Source organism: Sminthopsis crassicaudata, chromosome 2 (genome assembly GCF_048593235.1).
Source record: "Sminthopsis crassicaudata isolate SCR6 chromosome 2, ASM4859323v1, whole genome shotgun sequence".
NCBI classification, from domain to species: domain Eukaryota; kingdom Metazoa; phylum Chordata; class Mammalia; order Dasyuromorphia; family Dasyuridae; genus Sminthopsis; species Sminthopsis crassicaudata.
Genome location: NC_133618.1, coordinates 376,823,706 through 376,845,770, shown reverse-complemented (window position 1 = coordinate 376,845,770; position 22,065 = coordinate 376,823,706). Strand labels below are relative to the sequence as shown.

General features: G+C 35.2%; 1 protein-coding gene and 1 long non-coding RNA gene across 4 annotated transcripts in view; one reads left to right on the top strand and one right to left on the bottom strand.

Moving 5' to 3' along the window:
* The window catches only part of LOC141556708 (uncharacterized), a 51,041-nt gene that overhangs the window by 18,072 nt on the left and 10,904 nt on the right, over positions 1 to 22,065 (bottom strand). For both annotated transcript variants that reach the window (XR_012486613.1, XR_012486614.1), the window contains exon 2: positions 14,449 to 14,536. This is a non-coding gene — a long non-coding RNA (uncharacterized LOC141556708). The remainder of the gene's footprint in view (positions 1 to 14,448; positions 14,537 to 22,065) is intronic.
* Positions 1 to 22,065, top strand: part of CYP46A1 (cytochrome P450 family 46 subfamily A member 1) — a 44,960-nt gene that overhangs the window by 18,199 nt on the left and 4,696 nt on the right. The window contains exons 7-13 of one of the 2 annotated variants that reach the window (XM_074291319.1): positions 3,543 to 3,653; positions 5,137 to 5,293; positions 10,216 to 10,275; positions 13,087 to 13,159; positions 15,277 to 15,361; positions 18,291 to 18,401; positions 20,050 to 20,138. In XM_074291319.1, coding sequence (XP_074147420.1) covers positions 3,543 to 3,653; positions 5,137 to 5,293; positions 10,216 to 10,275; positions 13,087 to 13,159; positions 15,277 to 15,361; positions 18,291 to 18,401; positions 20,050 to 20,138 — 686 coding nt within the window. The remainder of the gene's footprint in view (positions 1 to 3,542; positions 3,654 to 5,136; positions 5,294 to 10,215; positions 10,276 to 13,086; positions 13,160 to 15,276; positions 15,362 to 18,290; positions 18,402 to 20,049; positions 20,139 to 22,065) is intronic. The other variant, XM_074291320.1, reaches the window with a different exon arrangement.

Sequence of the window (22,065 nt, the reverse complement as noted above, 5' to 3'; positions counted from 1 at the left end):
GCTTGGAATTCCAAACCAAAAACTTCACCTTCTTGCAAGTGCCCACAGCCAAAAGCATTCTGCCCCACTGCTTTCACACTTACTAGGTGTGCTGGTTCCTGCTCATTTCTGCAGTAAATAAGGAACCTGGTGTTTCTTATTAGCAGAGGTTCTCTCAGTCTTACCTTGAGTCAGTCAGATCCCTGACTCCCGATGCTGTTTTGGAGATAGCTCTGGCTGAGACTTCCTCCAAACCCAGTTAGCCTCGGCAAGCCTTGCTTGCTGTTTCTGATGAACCTAGAAGTGCTTATACTTTATAGTGGCTAAGCCCTGGTCCTAGGGTCTTTCTTTCAGTCTTCTCAGATTATTGTGCCCCAAGTCTTATTTGTTTGCTTCTTTTTAACCATTCTATGTTCACCCTGATGTAGAATTTTGTTTTGTTTGTAGGAGAAATCTGGAGAGCTTGAAATTGTCTGCCTTATTTTACCATCTTCCCAGAATACTTCCCTCTCCCCTCCAAGATCTTTCTATTGATTGAATTAATGAATAGGTTCTTCTTTCTTTTACCATAATTATTATCTATGAAATTCAGTAATACATCTTTGCTGGGCTGATAAGGATTCTCTGTTCACAGACTGGTTAGTTTTTTGCTATGAATAATGTTTAAAAAAAGATTTCCATTGTTTTGGAATTGATAGTTAAAGAGTTTCTCTTTCGGATTAGAACAAGAACTTCAAACTAAAGTACTTTCTAATGCTCTTTTGCCAAAATAAGAAGTTTGTTATTGTTGTTTTCAGTCATGTTCAACTCTCCATGATTCCATTCTGGGATTTTCTTGACAAAGATATTGCAGTGACTTGCTATTTCCTTTTCTACCTCATTTGACGAATGAGTAATTGAAGTAAATAGAGTTAAGTGATTTGCCCATGGTCACACAAAGCTAGGAAGTATCTGAGGCTGGAATTGAACTCATGAAGATAGTCTTTCAGATTCCAAGCTCAGTGGTGTATCCACTGGGTTGTCTAGATGAGGCTTAATAAATCTCTACATTCCCTCTTTTTTGTGCCCAGCACAAACCATTTTGAAATAATCTGTTTATTGTAGGATCTCATTGTGTACCTGCTAATTAGTAGAAAAGCACAGTGTTTATAGTTGGTTTATTAAAATTCTGATATTTAATACAGAAACAATAAAAACCATTCTACGATATTTTAGGTATCATAATAAGGTGGAGGTCATCATTTGTCAGGTTATATTATTTGGGATACAGAAAGTTATGTAGCAAGGGGTAGAGACAAAAATCCAACATTAGACAAATGTGGGGAATTAGTCCTTTAGTTTCCTGAACAGAAAGTTATTAAAACTGGTAATACTTTTTGGAATCAAAGCGGTCCAATTTAAAGATAATTGAAACTTTAGAAGTAATAGCATTCTACTGGGACACAGGCAGATAGATAGTCTGATCCTCTTAGCTTTATAGATTTATCAATCACTCTAAATCTATATATTGATTCTTCTAATATGCCTTTAGCTCACATCTGGAGTATGTACTTCTTATTCTTTGTTTATCCCAACAAATCTTGTAACTCACTATAACTGCATCTTTCTCTCAAGTATTATGAACATGATAACAACATGGTTGTGATGGTCAGAATATCCACTGAATGCCTGTTCCATGACATATATCTGGCATTATTTTACAATCACTTATGAACAAATTTAGCTTTATTAGGACTTAATCCTTGACATGTATGATGGAATAACTCAATTCCATATGCATCCACCTTAGAGTCTACATGTCAGGGCTCAGACTTCCATAATGTGACCACAAATATTAGAAAATGCAACAAAGATGGTTGTACTCCTAACTTAAGAACCTCCAGGCATAATTCCATGGTCATAGTCAGAAAGAATTATTGATTCTTCATAGAATCCCAGGCCAATATTCACTCCATGAAATGCCAGATCTTAGAGCATATTCTTATCTCATTCTAAACTGAGATAGATTTCAAGGAATCTATGAAGTTGAATAGAACAAAAAAAAAATACATCTTTAGTTTTATTGATTTCATTATAAAATTTGGCATTTTTTTCAATAATGACTTTTTTTTAAAAAGACACCTTGTTTTGAGAAGGAGAAAGCGCAAAAGAAGAGGGGGAGAGAGTGAAAAAAGCATTTGCTTGTAATGATTTGCAATTACACTTAGGTTATATGAAGGAATCACCTACTTGTTTCATGTCAATGGGCATGAATAGGATAGGATGACTAAAGTTCATTGGATTTCAAGGGATTATAAATGATTGAAGAAAAGTGAATATTTCCTTACAATGGATAGAAAAAGTGCTTCTGTTTCCTTGTCAATTTCACAGACCCCTTGAAATTTATCCATAGGCCCTTTGAAAGCCTGTGCCAATTATCCTATGGCACAACTCAGAACATTGACTAGCATCTGAAAGTCCTGATTGCCTCAGAAAATAAGTAAAACTTAATTGAATTCCTCTGGGATAGAGCCAACACTGCAATCTCAGCTTAGAATGCGTATACTATTTTTTTCCCCCCCTGAGGCTGGGGTTAAGTGACTTGCCCAGGGTCACACAGCTAGGAAGTGTTAAGTGTCTGAGACCAGATTTGAACTGGGTTCCTCCTGAATTCAAGGCTGGTGCTCTATCCACTGCACCACCTAGCTGCCCCTAGAATGCATATAAACACCTAGGGGGAAAAAAACCCTAGTTTGTACAATTAGAAAAGATGACAAGAGCCTAGTTGAATTAGCTCCAGATGAGTTTGGAAAATCACATCATTTCTTCACTGGGCAACCTTATGAAAACACTGCTCTTATTATTAATGAATGAGAATCCAATAAGTTGACACATGAGTTAGAACATGCTCTAAGGTTTAGGATATGTTGGAATGGATGTTGGCTACAAAAAACCAGGAATTCCTTCTGATATATGGTCATGGAGTTATACTTACATATATACTCATGGAGTATACTCTTACGTTGGGAATGCAACCATGTTCATTGCACCTTTTAAAACTTATGTTTCCATTGTGGAAATCTAAGCCCTGACATGTGGATTCTGGGAAGGCAAGAATTGAGACATGTCTCTAAGATAGACTGGCATTTCTCTCTGTCTTTTAGAGACAGGAAGGGTCCCTTTTAGGACTGTCTTATATAGATCCCTTATAACAGTATTCTGTCTTGTCTAGGACAGTATTAAACTTAATTTTCTTCCCTTTAATGAAGATCTCAATCTAAAGTATAAACATTTCCCATAGACTTTCTAAAAAGTAATGAATCTGTAAGATGACCAGCAATTAATCATTAATCCTTTAAGTGTTATATATTCTTACAATGAAAGAAGTAAAAACAAATCTTTTAGAGATTCTAACCCAACTCCTCCATTTTGCAGATGCATAAATTGATCATCACAGTGGCTCACCAAAGTTACAAAATAATTCTCTTGACTCAGTTCTAGGCACTTTACCTTTCAAATTGATCTCCTTACTTCTCACTGAGAAATGATTTGATTAACAATATTTTGCCTATTTTTATTTGCAGATACTTTTTGGAATAGAGTCAAATTCTTCAATTGATGGACAGAACACATTTCTCCTTGAAATACAAAGCATCATGGAGGGCATGGCTCTGATGAACAACCCCTTTATAAAGGTACTAATCTAGCATTCTGAAATGAATATGCTGTTAAGGTCATCACTGATTTTAGGGCAAAGTAAAGTGAGAAGGACCTTAAAATCATAGAACATAGACTAGATATCTGGAAAGGGCCTAAAATTTTATTTAGTCCCATTCTCTCATTTTATTTTATTTTATTTTATTTTATTTTCTTTATTTTATTTTATTTTATTTTATTTTATTTTATTATAAGTGACTTGTCCAGGATCACACAGCTAGGAAGTGTTAAGTGTTTGAAGCCAGATTTGAACTCAGGTCCTCTTTACTTCAGGGCTCTTGTTCTATCGACTTTGCCACCTAGCTGCCCCCTTCCTCCACCCCCAGTTCTCTTATTTTAAAGGAGAAGACATCCAGGGAAGGAAAATAATTTATCCAGTGAGTAACTGGATACAGTATCCCTAAGTTTCACCCTCCAAATTTTCAGTCTATTTCTCCTTTTAGCACATCACAGTGTCTTCTAGGCAAGAATTGTCTTGAGTAGTTGGTCAAACAGTCTTTTATTGAATGAATGCAGTATTTGATTAACAAGTCCTCTTAAGCAGGGTCTCTGCTCTTTCTTATTAACTGCCTGGAAGAACATTTTTATAGATAGTAATTGATTAAATAATGGTATAACACTCAAGTTCTGGACTATATGATAGCATGGATTCATTGAACAAGGGATGGGATGGGATGGCAGAGCCTCTATAGCAGATTAGGGGAGGCAGAATTCAGGGAAGAAAAATTCTGGAGTCTAAAATTTGGGATTTTTTTTCTTTCTGATCTGTGATTTAAAACTAAAACTACTTTCTTTATGTGCTGTTGTCTTATCTCTTCTACATTACTCCATTCAGATCAGAATCCTTTATTTGCTTAGCCCCCTGCTTCCCCCATTGCCTTTTGATCCTGGCAATCAAGGTCCTTTATAAGTAGGCTTCACTTTATTTTTCCATGCTCCTTGAATATTGCTCCCATTTTCCTTACTATTTGTTCAGAATGCTACCAAAGGTGTTCCAGCCAAAATGTGAATTGTACTAATTGACCATGAGATTTCTTCCAATTCAAAGATTTTGTCAATATGCTGTGTCTCAAGTAAACTGGAGTAATTTCTGTATTCTGTCCTTATGTTGTCCTCACCTGGCTCTGTCTTTATCTGTTTTTCCACGCTACAACCTCTGCTTCCCAGCTTTTTTGAAGTCCCTTCATTCTTTCAAAACTTCTGTTACTGTCTCCTTAATCTCCCTTCTCATCACATATATATATATATATATATATATATATATATATATCTTTGTTCCCCACCTCCACTTCTCCCCTCCTTGCCAACCACATTAGATTATAATCTCCTTGAAAGAAAGATCTGTTTGATATTTGTTTTTGCATCCTGGTGACCTAGCTTTGTACACAGAAATCCTTAACATGTATTTTCTGAATTTAATTGTTCTCTGAAATAATGAAACAAAATAAACATCCTGTTAAGTTTTCACCAGGGAAACGGAAAGTGATAAACAAAACTCGAGAGAGCATAAGGTTTCTGCGTCAGAAAGGAAAAGAGTGGATCAAGTACAGGCGGGAAGCTCTCCAGAATAATCAAGAATTCCCTCCAGATGTCATCATGCAGTTGCTTAAAGGAGCAGGTAGATGCATTTGTCTACATTTTCCTTTATAAGCTTGCCCAAAAAAGAGAAAGAAAACTTGACCTTCAACTTAATTTTATTTTATGAGCTTTGTAAAGAGGCAAAAATGATGCTTATAATAAACATTGTTATTACTTTAGTATTTCAATACATTCAAGTCTGTAGGCTTTGTCCTCCACTGGTATATATGACAACCTATCCAAAACTTTTTTATGAGAAACTTTTGTATCTGGTCAAAAATTCTCCATACGAAATATGCCCTTGGCATGAAAATCTTCTCTTAGGTCGCTTACTGTTTTTTTTTTTTAAACTTTACTTACTGAATACAAAATAAGAAAAAAAACAGAATAAAAAAAAGAAAAACAGGAAAGGAAAATGGAAACAAAATAAAACAAAACATTGTCATGTGCCTAGCACAACATCCAGGGAAGATTCAAAATATATAAAAATAATTTCCATTTCAAGAAAGCATATATAATAAAAGAAGAGATTATATTCATGAATGTCCATCTTTCCTTTGCTTTCTTGTAGGTTATTCTTTTGTTCTCTGATGTGCACTTTTTATATTCACATATATATATATATGTGTATATATATACATATATATATATATATATTCACACCCACACATATACATATATACAACTACATGCTTACATAGTCACATAAACTCAGACACACACAGATGAATATATGTATATGTGTGTAAACATGAATCTAAACCAATATTAATATGACTGCCATATAATATAGATTTCTCTCTTGATTGAATCTTTGTTTGACTTTGTCTAAGATCAATGATTACTAGCCCTAATTTTTTTCCCAAATAAATTCTATTCCTGATCCTTGTTGTAATGTTTATGTAGATCTCTTATTTCCTATCCCTGCTAATTCTTCTATTTTAATTCTTTTCTTTAACTTACTTTGCTATTCTTTAATCTTTTCCCTATGAATCAATCCTCCCCTTTTCTACCCCTGCCCTTTCCTTCCCTCTTCATCCTAATTCTGTTAATTACACCTTATCCCACTCTTATTAATTTAAGTACCCATCTGTATCCCTCTTTTCCTATGCCATCTTCCCACTTTTATCCCTTTCCCATTAGTCTGTACACCTTATTCCACTACCATAAATCTACAACCCTTCTGTACCTCACCTTATCCTTTATCTTGTTCATTAATCTACATACCTTGTTTCCATTGCCATAAATCTATATATCCTTCTATATTTCACCTTATCCTATTCTCCCCCTATTATTTTTTTAATAAATTTTGTATAGTGTTATACCCCTTCATGGTATATATGTAGTATTGCCTAATTAATCCATTCCTGATGTGAGTAAATTTCCAGAACAATGACCCCTCCCCACCAATCCTCTCTGTCTAGTCTTCCTTACACCTCATTTGTATAACATAATTACTATTTTACCTTGCTTAGACAGTTTTGCTTATTAGAATCAGATCATATTCAATTCTGCCCCAATCTTTCTTTTTTAACTACCCAGTTACTGATGTCAATCTTAAACATATCCATTTCCATGTAAAAAAAATTAAACAATTTGTCTGTGTTAAGTTCTTTGAAATTAACCTTTGAAATTAATTCTTACATGTTAAATTTTCTATTAAGTTCAGGTTTGGTTGAGATAAAATGCTGAAAAACTGTTTGTTTAATGTCCTTTTTCATTCAATAGTATGGATAATTTTTCTGGATATGATATTTTTATCTATAGCTTACTTCTTTTGATTGCCAGTATTTATCATTCCAGGACTTATAGGCTTTTATTGTAACTACTGATAAATCCTGTACAATTCTAATTGTAGCTCCAGCGTATTTGAATTTTGTTGTTGTTGTGTTGTTTTTTGTAAAATTTTCTCTTTGATCTAGAGATTTTGAAATTTGGCAATAATATTCCTGTGTGTTATCCACAAAAGATCTTTTTGAGATCTTTTTGATTTTTTTTTTCTAATTTCCCCTAATATTCTATTACTCCAGGACAATTTTCTTGGATTATTTCTTGCATTATTGTGTCAGGCTTCTTTTTCTTAGTCACAGCTTTCAGGTGGTCCAATTATTCTTATATTTTCTTTTCTTGATCTATTCTCCAGGTCCGCTGTTTTTCTTATAAACATTTCACATTCTTTTCTGTTTTTTCATTCTTTTTAATCTGTTTTTGTTATTTCTTCATCTCTTATAGCTTTACTGGATTCCCCTTGCTCAATTCTAATTTTTCAAATAATTATTTTCTTCTTTAAGACTCTGTATCTCCTTTTCTAGTTGATGCACTTTTTTTTTTCATAATCTTCTTGTTTTTCTTGGATTGTTCTTTTTTCTGTTTTTTTCTTCAATCTTTCTCACTTGATTTTTTTTATTGCAGCTTTTTATTGACAAAACATATGCATGGGTAATTTTTCAACATTGATCCTTGCAAAAACTTCTAACTTTTCCTCTCCTTCTTTACACTCCCTTCCCTAGATGGCAGGTAGTCCCATACATGTTAAATATATTAAAGTATGTGTAAAATACAATGTATACAAAGGATACGTACAGACAATTTGCAGTTGATGTGCTACATAAGAAACATCGGATTTAGAAAGAAGATAACAAATAATCTGGGAAGAAAAACAAAAATGCAAGCAAACAATAACAGAAAGAGTATAAATGCTACATTATTGTCCACAGTCATTTCCCAGTGTTCTTTTGCTGGGTGTAGCTGGTTCTGTTCATTACTGATCAACTGGAACTGATTTGAACGTTCTCATTGTTGAAGATAGCCACTTCCATCAGAATTGATCCTCATATAGTATTGTTGTTAAAGTGTATAATGATCTCCTAGTTCTGCTCATTTCACTTAGCTTCAGTTCATGTAAGTTTTTCCAGGCCTCTCTGTATTCATCCTGCTGGTCACTTCTTACAGAACAATAATATTCCATACCATTCATATATCACTATTTACAGCCATTCTCCAATTGATGGGCATAATGCCCTGACTTAATGCCCTGACTTGTTAACTTCTTACCTGTCACACTCCATCAGCTTGGCTCAGCTACCCCAGGATAGGGAGCCAGGTTAAAGAGAGCGACTGCTGTTTGCAGTGGGCTTATAAAGGGCCTGTGAAGTCACACACACAGCCAACCAGCGAGAGAGCTGTCACCCATTACAAAGCTATCTCAATATGGCCAGGATCCCACCCACAGGGCAGTCCTATATCCACAGAGAATACTTCTGGGCCACTCAAATCTCCTGTTGCGCTGTGCCTGCCCATTTAAAGGGCCCTTAAACCTATAGTTCTGGTGGAGGCCCCAGCTAAACCCAGGGTTCCCACTGGCTATTTCTGCAGAACTAGCCTTTGTGTTTGCACTTCACACTGGTTCACCCCTGGGCCTGGGGTCTTTCTTCTGGTCTTCTCTGTGTTGTCTAAATCTGTCTGAACCAGGAGGACTCTGTCCTCCCCCAAGTATCCAAGTCTTTTTTTTTTTTTTAACCAGTCTGTGTTCTCCCTGAGATGCAAATTTGTTCTATTTGTGGGGAAAATCTAGAGAACTTGAGATTTTCTCACCTATGCTGCCATCTTCCCAGAATCCTCCTTCATCTTTTACTATTTCATGGGAACCAAGGTAACACCTTAAACACCCAGCTGTGATCTCTGATCATTTCACCTCCTCTCTGATACCTTTTTCCTGGCAATGTATTTTTTTTATTCACCTCCTACAAGAAATTCATTGCCGATAGTATAATACAGCCTACTTGTACTGAGCATGTGTCTCTCCATTGCTGTTTAGGTCACTTCCCATTTTTATCTCTTTCTTTGGGGCATTTTTAATTTTATTACATAAAGGAATTGCACTAATCTCTGTTTAACCAATAGGCCCCCAATACATATAATAACATAATAAGCTATTAGTTTGTTTGAAAATTTGTGACAAGGCAACACAAGGTGATTTTTCCACTCATTGCAAAGAAATCTTTATTTTTCTTCAATGATCTACAAAGCATTGAAATTCATGAGCTGATTGTTATTATGGCAATTATGACCTATCATGACAATTCATGAGCTGATTGTTCTTACTCTTTCCCTTCTCAATGAAGATTTGAAAGAAGTTTTTGTATTCTTCTTCCTCTAGGTGATTGATTTCCTTATATTCTGTAAGCTCAGCTCCAATATCAGTGCAGGAAAATATCTTCCTTGATTCTTTCCCTTCCTTACTTGAGGAAGAAGAAAAAGTTGATAGAGGTTTATAATATGAGTTTGGTGAGGAATCTTACAACTACAGCAGTTCTCAGACCATTTACCAATGTATAGAGGATTGTGTCATCATTAGTGAAGAGGTATTCATATCAAAGAAATCCCAGATCCTTGAAATTTTCAGGTAGATAAATGTGAGCAAATTGCTATAGGATTTCCAAGCGGGTATTAATAATATTTCTGACTAGAGCTGGGGTTTAAGGAGATTTCATGATTTAAGTGGCGTTGCATCTTGCCTTTGAAGGATGAGTAGAATGTCAGTAAGCAGAGAAATGGGAAAAGTTGCTTTAGTTTGGCAGTGGCCTGAACCATCAATATGTAATTATTTGATTATGTTAGCAAAAATGACTTTTGCTAAATTTTGATTTTATTACTTTCTTAATTAATTTTTTTCCCTCCCATTGAACATATCAAAAAGAAGAATCAAATCCCCCAGCAAATATGGACAGTCAAACCAAGTAAATTCTTATATTAACCACGTACTGGAACATATCTCATTCTCCATCTTGATTTCATTGTTTGTCTTTCAGGAGACAGGTAGAATGCATTAATTTTTAGAATCATGGTTGGGCAGAATGCTGAAATATTTTAAAATTAAGTTTTTTTCTGTATACTGTTATTCTCTTGGAGTAAGTAATTAATAATCTTAATGTCATATTTTCTTTCTGTTGTCTTTTGCAGCTGAAGAAGGTACAAATGATGAGTTTCTGGTGGATAATTTTATCACTTTTCTTATTGCTGGTTTGTAATTCCTTATAATGACTCGGGGCAATTAAATTTTTTTTTTTTTTTAAAAACTGTCATTTTAGTCTTTGACCCTTTAAGGCAGATTTTTGAAACTTTTTACACTCACAACCATTTTCCTCCAAGAAATCTTCCACAACCTTGGTTACATAGTATATAAAACAGGTATAAAAATCAAATATTTAATGAAAGTAAATCATAAAGAAGTTTATTTTAAAATAATTTTTGGTATACATATAATATTATAGAACAAAGCAAATTTGCATATTATGTTTTTGTTTTATTTTACAGAAAGAATTAAATTTTTACAGAGTATTTGATTCTGTAGTATGTAGAACATTAGAAATCTTTTACTGTTGCCAACTTTTTCATGACCCCCCACATTTAATTATATGATTCTATTTAGATGGGGTTTAAGAAGCTTTGCCATAAGGGAGTTTTTCTCTTTCTATAAGAACTGAGCTACTAAAGTCAATTTTCAGATAGGGGTAATGTGAGCCCCTGGTTATAGTTTGCAGATCATTTTTCCATAGGATGTGAATGCTAAAAAAAAAGTACTTAGAAAGTAGAGCCTTCAAATTTAAGAGCTAGAATCTTAGACCAAAGCATGTTGGATGGGGAAAGCATCTTTGGCTGAGAATTACAAATGACAGAAGTTAAACAGGATCTAATCTTCTAGCCCGATGCTACATAACTGGATTTACACTTAGTCACATGGCCCTTACAGCTGAGAAATTGAACACTAACCTTATCTGGCCAAATAATGAATTTACTCAATAATCCTTTTCTCAATAATCCTTCTCATTTTGAAGGTGAGGGAATTGTGGACCAGATAAGGGGAAATGGCTTATCCTAGTCATCACTGCAAGTTATTGACAGAACTGAGCTCAACTCAAATGTAGGTGTCCTGATTTAACCCAGTATTTCTTATTATATACAGGTCAAGATATTAGGTTATGAGAGGAATGCATGACTTTCCATTTTATTTTTCTAATTTTGGTAAGCCTTCCTAACTTAGGTTTCACCTATCAGGAATTTTTGGTGATTAAGATAGTGGTTGAATCTTGATATACATCCTTGTTTCTGCCTTTATTTCTCCTCCCCTGAGAAACCCCCCAAGGTTATATTTTGCCAATAAAATGAGATATTCTCTCTCTCCCTTCTTGGTAACTCTATTGCTCTCCCAAATTTATTTCATATTTACCATTCCTGGTACCTATTTTATCCTCTTCATTTTCTCTGTATTCTCTTCTAAATAAATGTCCCTTTGGGGGGAAAATAGAAGTTGAGCTGAAGCTGAGACTTATTCTATCTAAGAACCAATTTAATAATATAAATATGCTTTTCAGAGTAACAATCAATTATGAGATTTCATGATTATTTAGTGCTTTGTGGTTTACACAATATTTTATATACATGATCTCATTTAAACTGCATGATAAACTTATGGGGGTGAATAGTGCAAGTATCATCATTCTTATTTTACTGATAAGGAAATTGAAGCTCAGATTAAATAACTTGCCCATGGCTGCACCACCAGTAAGTAACAAGTTAGTTAATTGAACTCAGGTCCTCAGATTCTGAATTTAGTGCTGATTCACAGCACCTAGTTGCCTCCATCGTATTTTAGGTCATAGTGTTCATAAGATTTAGGACTAGGAAGGACTTTAGTGATTAAGTAGTTTGAATCCTTCATTTTACAGATGAGGAAAAGAAAGTAAAAGTGATGAGCTCAGCATTACCGAGCCTGATCCAATAATTATTTGTTGAATGTATGAGCAGCTGCCAGGAGTCTTGAGTCAGCTATGTCTGTATGTTCTTATGTAAATCATTTCCCTTCTCTGGGTCTCATTTCCTCTGTGAAATCAGCCAATCAATTAACATTTATTAAATATCTACTATGTGCCAGACAGTGTGCTAGTGAAAAGGATACAAAAAGAAGCAAAAAAGTCTGCTCTCAAGGAGCTTATAGTCTAATGGGGGAGAGAAATGCAAACAAATTTGTACAAAACAAGCTATATATCAAATAAAGAAGAAATAGTTGACAAAAGAAAGGCACAAGGATTAAGAGGATTGGGGAAAGCTTCCTGTAGAAGGTGGGATTTTAGTTGGAACTTATAGGAAGGTAAGGGAGGTCACTAGTCAGAGAGAAATGAGAATTTTGGAAGACTTGACTTCTCAGCTCTCTTCTACCTTGAACATTTATGAATCAATGATGTTAGAACTATTTAGCTCTAATATTTCATGATTCAGTGATTTTAGAGGTCTTTCCTATTCTGATAGTCTAAGATTTTGTGATGTAAATTTACTTCAAGTTGCAATATTTTAAGTTCAACGGTAAGATTTGTTTACCTCTAAAATTGATTTTATTCATTCATCAAGAATTTATTAAATGCTTGTTTTGGGGTGGAGGGGATGAAAGGAGAGAATTTAATAGGTAATTCGGACCTAGTCGTTGTGCTTATAATACTTACAACAAGCATGTGCCAGTGACTCTTAATGTCCCAACAACTTCTGACAATGTATGGAAGATATGTTAACTTGGGCTTCTAGATATGGCTTGTGCATTGCATCTCAAGTCAGGAAGTCCTGAATCAAGTACTGACATAAATATTTATTGACTGTGTGATCCTGGACCAAGTCACTTAACTACTCTCAGCCTCAATTTTTTGACTTGTAAAATAGGGATAATAATAGCACCTACCTCCTAGGGCTCAAGTGAGACAGTATTTGTAAGATGCTTTGCTAACCATAAGGCACTATATAAATGCTAGCTATTTCTTATTTTTAAAATTTTTGTTGTTGCAGGATCTGAAACTTCTTGCAATCAGGTATTACTTACATTAATGGAACTGCAACGACATCCAAAAATAGTAGAACGGTAAGTCATTGGCATTTAAGTTTGATATTTCTTAAAATATTATCTACCCAGCTTCTTAATTTATCACTCAGGTCTTGCAGATTCTGTGTTATATGATGTTTATATAAAGTATGGACTTTGTTTCTTCTAAGCTGTTGAAATTGGTATTGAACAGCTCTTACTGGATGCAGTTAGATGGCAGAGTGCCACTTGGAGTGCCAGGCCTGGAGTTAAGAGGACCTGAATTCATATCTAATCTCAGACACTTACTAACTATATGAACCTGAGCAAATCATTTAGCTTTTTGAACCACAATTTCCTCACCTGCACAATATGTTGGAAAATGAAATGGCGGACTACTCTAGTATCTTTGCCAAGAAAACTCCAAATGGGGGTACCACACATCTCGTGATTGCCTTTCAGATTACCACAATTTAGGTTCTTTAGAGAGTTTTCTTGACTAAACTATAAAGCATCATTGGCAGAACACTGGAAATGAAAAATAACTTTTGGGGTTGAAATAAGAGCTAAAAATTACAGTGTATATTCTTTCCCAAGTCCAATTTAATCTGTTCTTCTTTTCAGTTCTAGCCCCAGCATATTGTCTTTCTGTGTGTCTGTCAAAGTTAGATGTATTGGAGATTACAAACTATCCATGTAGAATACAATTTGCTGTATTTCTCCATAAACCCTCTCCTTTTCAAAACTTCCCTATTTCTTTCAAACATCCAGTGAAGCTTAGCATTATTTTTGACTTCTCATTCCCTAAACAATTCCTTTCATTCCTATCCCCACATTGTCACTTAATTATACCCCCTTCTTGACCTTCATGCAACCACCACACTGGTTCAGGCTTTTATCAACTGGGCTATTTTTAATAAATTTCTCCTTCTGCCTCATCTGCTCAGTTGTCAAGGTGATTTTTTAAATTAAATTTTATCTTTTTAAATCCTCATTCTCTCTTTCCCACTTCACTTTCCTAACTTAAAAAAAAACAAGAAAAACAACATTCCTATGACAAACATGTATATATATATATGTATATGCATGTATGTATTTATATATACACATATATATGGATTAATATGTACTAAGTGAATTTTTTAAAGCAAAATTCTGACCATGTCACTTCTTAACAGCTTAGACAACTCCCTTCTCTTGCATTTAAAACTTGATCCCTTTTCAGTCTTCTAATATATTACTCTTCTTCATGATCTCTAGAGTTTAGTTACTGACCTTTTTGACATGGCTTTTCATCTTCTCTTTTTATGCAACCCTCCTTGCTCACCTTACCCTTGTGAAATACTTACTTTCCATCAGGACTCGGCTCAGCTACTATAGGAGGCTTTTTCTAGTCTCTCTGGTCAACCAGAGTTCACAGTGATTACTGTGCTGGGCCTGGAATTAAGAAGACAAAAATACTTTAAACCCTTCTTAGCTGTGTGACCTTGGATAAATTAATTAATGTTTATTTGCCTCAGTTTCCTCAGTTGTAAAATGGACATAATAATAGCATCTATTTCCCAGAGTTGTTGTGAAGATCAAATAAGATAATAATTGTTAAGTGCTTAACACATAAGTCCTATATAAATAATAGCTATTTTTATTTACAGTCTGTCATAGTGACAGTAGTCAAAGCCTTTCCAAATTGGTAGAAATTGTGAGAACTTGTTCTACATAACCTTTGAGAACACAGAGTCTACCTTGTCTGAGATGAAGCACCAAAGTGGTATTTTTCCCATGACAAATTTTTTAATAGTCAAAAAGAGCCATCATTCCTTTGCTATGTTTGCATTTTTCCCATGACAAATTTTTTAATAGTCAAAAAGAGCCATCATTCCTTTGCTATGTTTGCATTTCTTCAGGTTAAATATCTTTGGTTTCTTTAATCACCCCCTAAGATAAAGATTTGAGTCTCCTCACCAGAGGTGGGGTGAACAGAATAGTAAGAGGACTGAATACCATGTCACATAAGGAATAGAATTAGAGAGTCTCCAAGAGGGATGGATCCCAGAGGCTCCTAGGCCCTGTCCATATTGAACAGGAAACCCCATTTATAACCTCCCTTGAAATTAACTGAATGTGAAAAACTTCTTGGAGAACAGTTTCTGATTCATCCTTTTTTATTTCTCCAACAGGCTTCGTGCTGAGATAGATGAAGTTATTGGCACCAAAAAAAATATTGAATATCAAGACCTTGGAAAGTTGCAGTACCTCTCACAGGTATTGAAACCTACCAACACTGCTCAAAGTGATGAAAAAAATTAGTTTCTGAATTTGGTAGTTGTACTTCTGACTTGGCATTATAGCTGGAATGTAAGGGCTTCTGCCTTTTTTTTAGACCTTAGTTGATGAGTGTATTCTTGCCCTTCCCAAATGTGCTAGAAGTTCACAAATCATACTACACTTTACACCCAATAACCAAAGGTATGCTTAAGGCAATATTTTTTTGACATGGCTAATGTGAAATTTTTTTTGACTATTTTTTTGTTACAATGTCTTTTATTTTCTTTTTCAATGGGGATGAGGCAGAGAAGTGAGAGAAGACATATCTTGAGTAATTGAAAAAAATTAATTTAAAAGATAAAAAAGATAAAAGAGAATGGAAGTAGCAAATAGGGATGTGGAAGCAATTATTTCTCTGAATCCTGGAATACAGCCAAAATATACAGTGGTGGATTGAAGCAGATGAGGTAGGTAAACCACTAGGCCACAGAGGAGGGGCAGGTTGGGATAATTTTGAATGTCAGCTTAGATCCTTAGAAAGAGAACAAGAAGAGTCATGACAAGGATGGAAGGAAGCAATAATGAAGAGATGTCAAAGAACTATCAGGAAAAGGAAAGAGAGTCCCTAGATGTTGTCTACCTAACAGTTAGTTTTTTGCAATAAGATGAATTGAATGTAATTACAAAGGCAAGGCACTAGAAATGAGGGCAAAGACTTTATATAGAAGGTACGATTTTAGCTAATTCTTAAAGGAAGTAAGAGAACCAGAAGATGAAGATGAAGAAAGAAAGAATTCCAGGTATAGGGGGGCATTAGAATGCCCAGTCAGAAAATAAACTCTCTTGTGCAAATATCAGCAAGAAGACCAGTATTAATGGATTAAAGAGTGTAGAAGAATAAATTTTAAAGTATACTGGAAAGGTGGAAGGTCCAGATTATGAAAGGCTATAAAATCCAAACAGAAAAAAATTTTTTTTTGATTCCAAAGATAAATTGGAAGTCATGGAAATTTATTGAAAGGAAAGTGACATGATCAAGCCTTCACTTTTTTTGGAAGATTAATTTGACAACTGAAGGAACATAGACTAGAATAGAGAGAAAATTGGGGCAGAGAGATCAATTAAAAGATTTCTAAAATAATCCAGGTGTGATGTGAGAGGGGTTTTTACCAGGTGGTGGCAATATCAGGAGAGAAAGGAGAATGTGCAGGGGAAGTTTTGAGGGTATAATCAATAGGATTTGGCAAATGATTGGAGAGAGAATAAGGAGTTGAGGATGACACCTCCATTTCAAACTTTGGAAGAATTTTGGAAGAATGGTGATGTCCTTAACAGTAGAAGGGAAGATAGGAAGAAGAGAAGGTATTATGGGAGGAAGACTTGCTATCTATAGTATGACCTTCGGCAAATCAGTTAATCTTTTCAAGCTTCAGTTTCCTTCTCTGTAAAATGAGCAACTTGAACTAAATGGAATCTAAAATTCCTTCTCTAGATTTGTAGTCTTATGGAATTAGTCATAAAACCAATAATTTATTTGCCAGCGTTTGAAACAAGTGTCCTTACTTGAGGCAGACCTGTTTTCACTACATGATATTATGGATTGAGCCCTGTCCTCATGGAACTGATAGCCTAGTAGAAGGAACTGATACAAAAAAATGATATCTGGGGAACAGGTAGATGGCTCGGTGGATAGAACACTGGTCATGGAATCAGGAAAACTCATCTCTCTGAGTTCAACTCCAGCCTCAGACATTTACTAGCTGTTTGACCCTGGACAAATCACTTTACTTTGTTTTGCCTCAGTTTCCGCATCTGTAAAATGAACTGGAGAAAGAAATGACAAAACTACTCCAGTATCTCTTCCAGGAAAAACTAAAAGGGGGTCTCAAAGAGTTGGATAGGAAACTACTGAACAACAACCAAAAAAAAAAAAAAAACCAAACATGAGGAAATGTGATATACTGAAAAAAGAATGATTTACTCCTACCTCTTTACACTTGCTAGCAATGTGGTTATGAGGAAATCTGAAATTATTTTCTTGAACAAGGAAGATGAGACTGGCAATGTGTGGTGGATTGATGAGAGATTGGAAAGGGGAAACCCTGTTGGTTGGCTCAAAGATAGTAAGATAATCCCATGAGGCGTAATGTCACCTGTAAATGAATTTACAAGCCCAAAAACCTAGATTGATAAAAAGGTTTATTGTAGGAATTTGGAAGTAAAGTTTAGTTAGAAAGATACCAGGGCCAAAGGTGGTCACTGGGCGGGCAGGAACCCTTATATGGCCGGAAGGATACCATGTTTGGGGGGAAGGCTCCTGCAAAGAGAGAGCTCCAGCTTGACTCTTTTATACCTAAATGGAGCTTGTGGGCGGTGCCCCAAGTTCTGGTGGGCTTTTCAGATAAGGAAGAAACTGTGGCGGCTTGGGGAATCAGAAAGGAAATCTTAAAGGGACCTCAACCCCTATCAGGATGACTTGGAAGAAGCAGAGAATGGAAGCAGCATGGGCTGGTTAGGAGGTTGTTAAAATTGTACAGGTGGGAATAATTAGGCTAAGCTGATTGATGTCAAGTGCCATTAGAGAAGAGGATCATAGGACAATAAATTTAGAACCAAAAGGGAATAGTAAAATCATTAAATTCAATTTCCTTATTTTACAAGTGAGGAAAGAGACCCAGAGAGGTTAATTGTATTGTCTAAGATCATACAATAAGCAATGATCTGGGTTAGGATTCGAACAGTACTTCCTGTTTCCTAGTTCACTATGCTATATGAAAAAGAGGTTATAGGAGCAGAAAGGACAGAACTTGGCAACTGCTTTGATATGAGAGTTGGGAGAGAGTAGACTCAAAATTACATGATTTGTGTCCTTCTTGTCTGTATTTTTCTGTATAGAGGACTAATTACTTTCAATGTATTTCTACAGGTTCTCAAAGAAATTCTCAGGTTATATCCTCCTGTCACAGGAACAGTACGGTGGCTGGAAAAGGACACTGTAGTTGATGGCCTTCTAATTCCAGGATGCACCTCATTGTTTGTATGTCTATCTTTTCATAATTGACTCTCAGAGTAAGCTTGACAACAGAAAAGGTTTGGGTTAGGGATAAATGATAGTAATGAAGGGGAAAGAAGGTATCAAATTTCAAAATTTCTAGTAGCTCCTTTTTAAGTGTATCCTAATGCTACTTTGGGAAATGGGAGTCTCTTTGGGGTTGTGCACTTCTAAAATGTTTATCTATAAAAAGTAACATTCATATCAGATATTTATTGTGACCAGGATGAACTTGGAGTGACAAGGAGAAAGTAAAATTGATCTTCTATGCCTTCTCACCTCCCTTTTTAGAAATGGTGCTGCTGCAAATTTGTGTGACATCTTTAGTGTATACAGTACTCTCCATAGTACAGTCAAAGTGGAAGGGGCTGTGCAATTCTAGAATACAGATTATCTGAGTTTAGAGGAATCTTGTAGAATAGCTAGTTAAGTTCTTTCATTTTACAGATAAGTAAGCTGAGATCAAAAGAAGAGAGAGAGCTTGTTCAAGGTGAAATTAATGACAAGGCAATGCTAGATTAATAATCCTTCTGTGACATTACATCTCATATACCACATTGACTATCTTAAATCAGTCTTTGGTGGCCTTGCTTCATACTAAAGGGACTAATGTACCCAATCCTCCCCATCCCTTTCTGCCTACGACCCAAGATCATAGATCTGTGGTTGGATGGGACCTTAGAATTGAAGAAAAGAGACATTAAACACGTTGCCCAAAGTCATATAAGTTGAATGTGTCAGGAGAGGGACTAGAACCCAGATCCTCTGATTCTAGAGCCAGAATTCTTTCCACTAAATCACAATTACCTTCAAGATTCCTTTCACTTCTCACATTCATTCAGTGATTCTAAAACTTCTTTCAGCTTTGGCATTCTATGGTTCTGTGATTGATCTATGAGCTAGTAAGTGTCTGAGATTAAATTCAAACTCAGGATTTCCTGACTCCAGGTCTGGCACTTCAGATTGTGCCACCTAGCTGCCCAGCAAAGACTTACCTTGGAATAATTCCAGCAAGTTACCAATAGTGTGACCCCCTCCTCAAGAACTAAAATTCTTCTAGTTGCCACTTATTGCTTCAGTTTATAGATCAATCATTGCTTCAGCTCATAGATCAATCGATAGAACTATAGAATTAGATTAGAGCATCAGCTCTGGAGGCAGGAATTCTTGAGTTCAAATCCAGTCTCAGATAATAGCTGTGTGACCCTGGACAAGTCATTTAATCCTGTTTTCCTCCATTTCTTCATTTGAAAAATAACCTGGAGAAGGAAATAGCAAATCACTCTAGTATCTTTACCAGGAAAACCCCACTTGGGATCATCCAAACAACAACAAGTTTGAGAGGGAAACTTTGGATTGTGAATAAATTTCTAAGTTCTAGCTAATAGCTAAGTTCTAGCTCTTCTCAGAAACATTAACCTATATTTCCCTATACCCAAAGAGATTTTTGTTCAGAGAAAGACTCATATCCCATTTAAGATTTGGTCTTTCTTTTGACTATGATGGGGTCTACTTTGGATGGTAGTCATTGTATCTGGGCTGTGAGTTTTTGTGAACAGAAAATAACAGAGACAAAACAAAACAAAACAAAACAAAAAAAGAAAGTAACAGAGACTACTTGTTTTGTTAACAGTTCAGTACCTATGTAATGGGCAGGTTGGAGATATACTTTGAGGACCCCTTGACTTTTAATCCAGAGCGGTTCAGTCCTGAAGTTTTCAAGTAAGTACATTTAAAAATCATTAAAAGAAGAATCCCCATTGAAATAAGGCATGATTTCACTTGACTCTTATATAACAACAATTGGGCCATGACAGATGATACAAAACAAATTTTTGTGTGACTTGGAAAGCCATTGTAATTGAATTTCAGGGGGGTTTATTTAGCTTTCTAGTCTTATCTCTTTTAGTTCACTCCATGTTTAGCCAAACTCTATCACCACTTTTTTCCTTCCATCTTGTCATGACCCCTCCACATTCTCTTAATTTTGCGATGATTTCTTCCATCTTTGTCTGCTTAGGTCAAATGTCCCTTCTTCCATGAAGCCTTCTTTTTTCTTATTTTTAGAAGGTAGAGGGAGAAGAGAAAAAACAAATAGAAAGGAAAAGGAAAGAAGAAAAGAAAAGAAAGATCTTATCCTATTCCTTCCCTCCTTTGCTCCAATCTCAAAGGATGATTTGGCTTTTTTCCATACCAAGGGACAATCTCCTACCCATGTCATCTATTTTATGACATCTCATATCTTCCAGAAACTTGTCTCTGAAATAGTTCATATTCATTCTCTCTGTCTCTCTCTCTCTCTGTCTGTTTCTGTGTCTGTCTGTCTGTCTCTCTCTGTGTCTCAACAAAATCTTCAGGTTTTTTTTTCCTTTTTCCTGGCTTCCTCACCAGTGTCTATCAAAATGCTAAGGATTATCCCATTCTTATTCCAGTCTTAAATACTGAACAGAAACACACACACACACACACACACACACACACACACACACACACACACACACACTCCTAGAAGTAGTACAGTCACCAGAGTTTTTGAATATAGAACAACATGGTAAGATTATTGATTTGACATCCATGTGTCATTAGGGGAGAGATGTAAGACAAGGATGCCAATTAGAAGGCTATTTTAGTATTCTATATAAGAGATGATTAGGGATTGAAAGTATTAGGGAAAAAAGGACAAATGTTAGAGAAGCTATAATTGTGAAAAGTTAGCAGTTGGTTAGATGAGGGGATGGGATGAAGAAATGCTAGAAGTCACAAATAGCACTGAGTTTTTGAACCTGGGTGATTGGAACAATGGTAGTAATCTTTCTAATCTTAGGAAAGTTTAGAAGAAGTATTGTTTGGTGGGAAAATTAATGAGTTTTGTTTTGGATAAGTTGATTTGAGATGTCTACATTCAGACATCCAGTAGGAAATATTTAATAAATAGTTTGTAATGTGGGTCTAAAGCTCAGGAGTGAGACTATCAGTAAAATATGGACATGTGGGAATTATAAAGAATAAGAATGATAATATAACCCTTGGAAGCTGATTAGATCACAAGGGAAAATATATATACATACACACAACATGTATATATATATGTACATACATGCATATATACAGTTTCATAAATGTAGAAGAAAAGTAGATTCAGGTTAGCACCTTGGATTGTATTCATAATTAGGATAATTGTGAATGATGATCCAGAGAAGACTTAGAAGGTGCAGCAATATAAAAACTCAGAGAAAAGAGTATGTAGGAAGAAGTGGATAGTATTGATAAGTAACCAAAATATCAAGAAGGCTAAAGATTGAGGAAAACATTATTATATTTGTTATTTATAGCACTAGATTATAAGCTCTTTTAAATCAGGAACTGTCTTTGCCCTTTTTGTGTATTCCCAATGTTTTAACAGTGTCCCACACATATTAGATAAGTAATAAATGTTTGTTTGATTACAATAATTAGATTGTTTGTAATCTTTTAAAATTTATTTTTATTTTTTGTTACACATTTCCCAATTACATGTAAAAAATTGCTAACATCATTAAAAAATTAATTCTCTCTCTCTAGACCTTCCCCCCCCACCTTTGAGAAAGCAAACATTTTGATTTTGATTAAATATGTAGAGTCATGCCAAACATATTTTCATATGAACCAT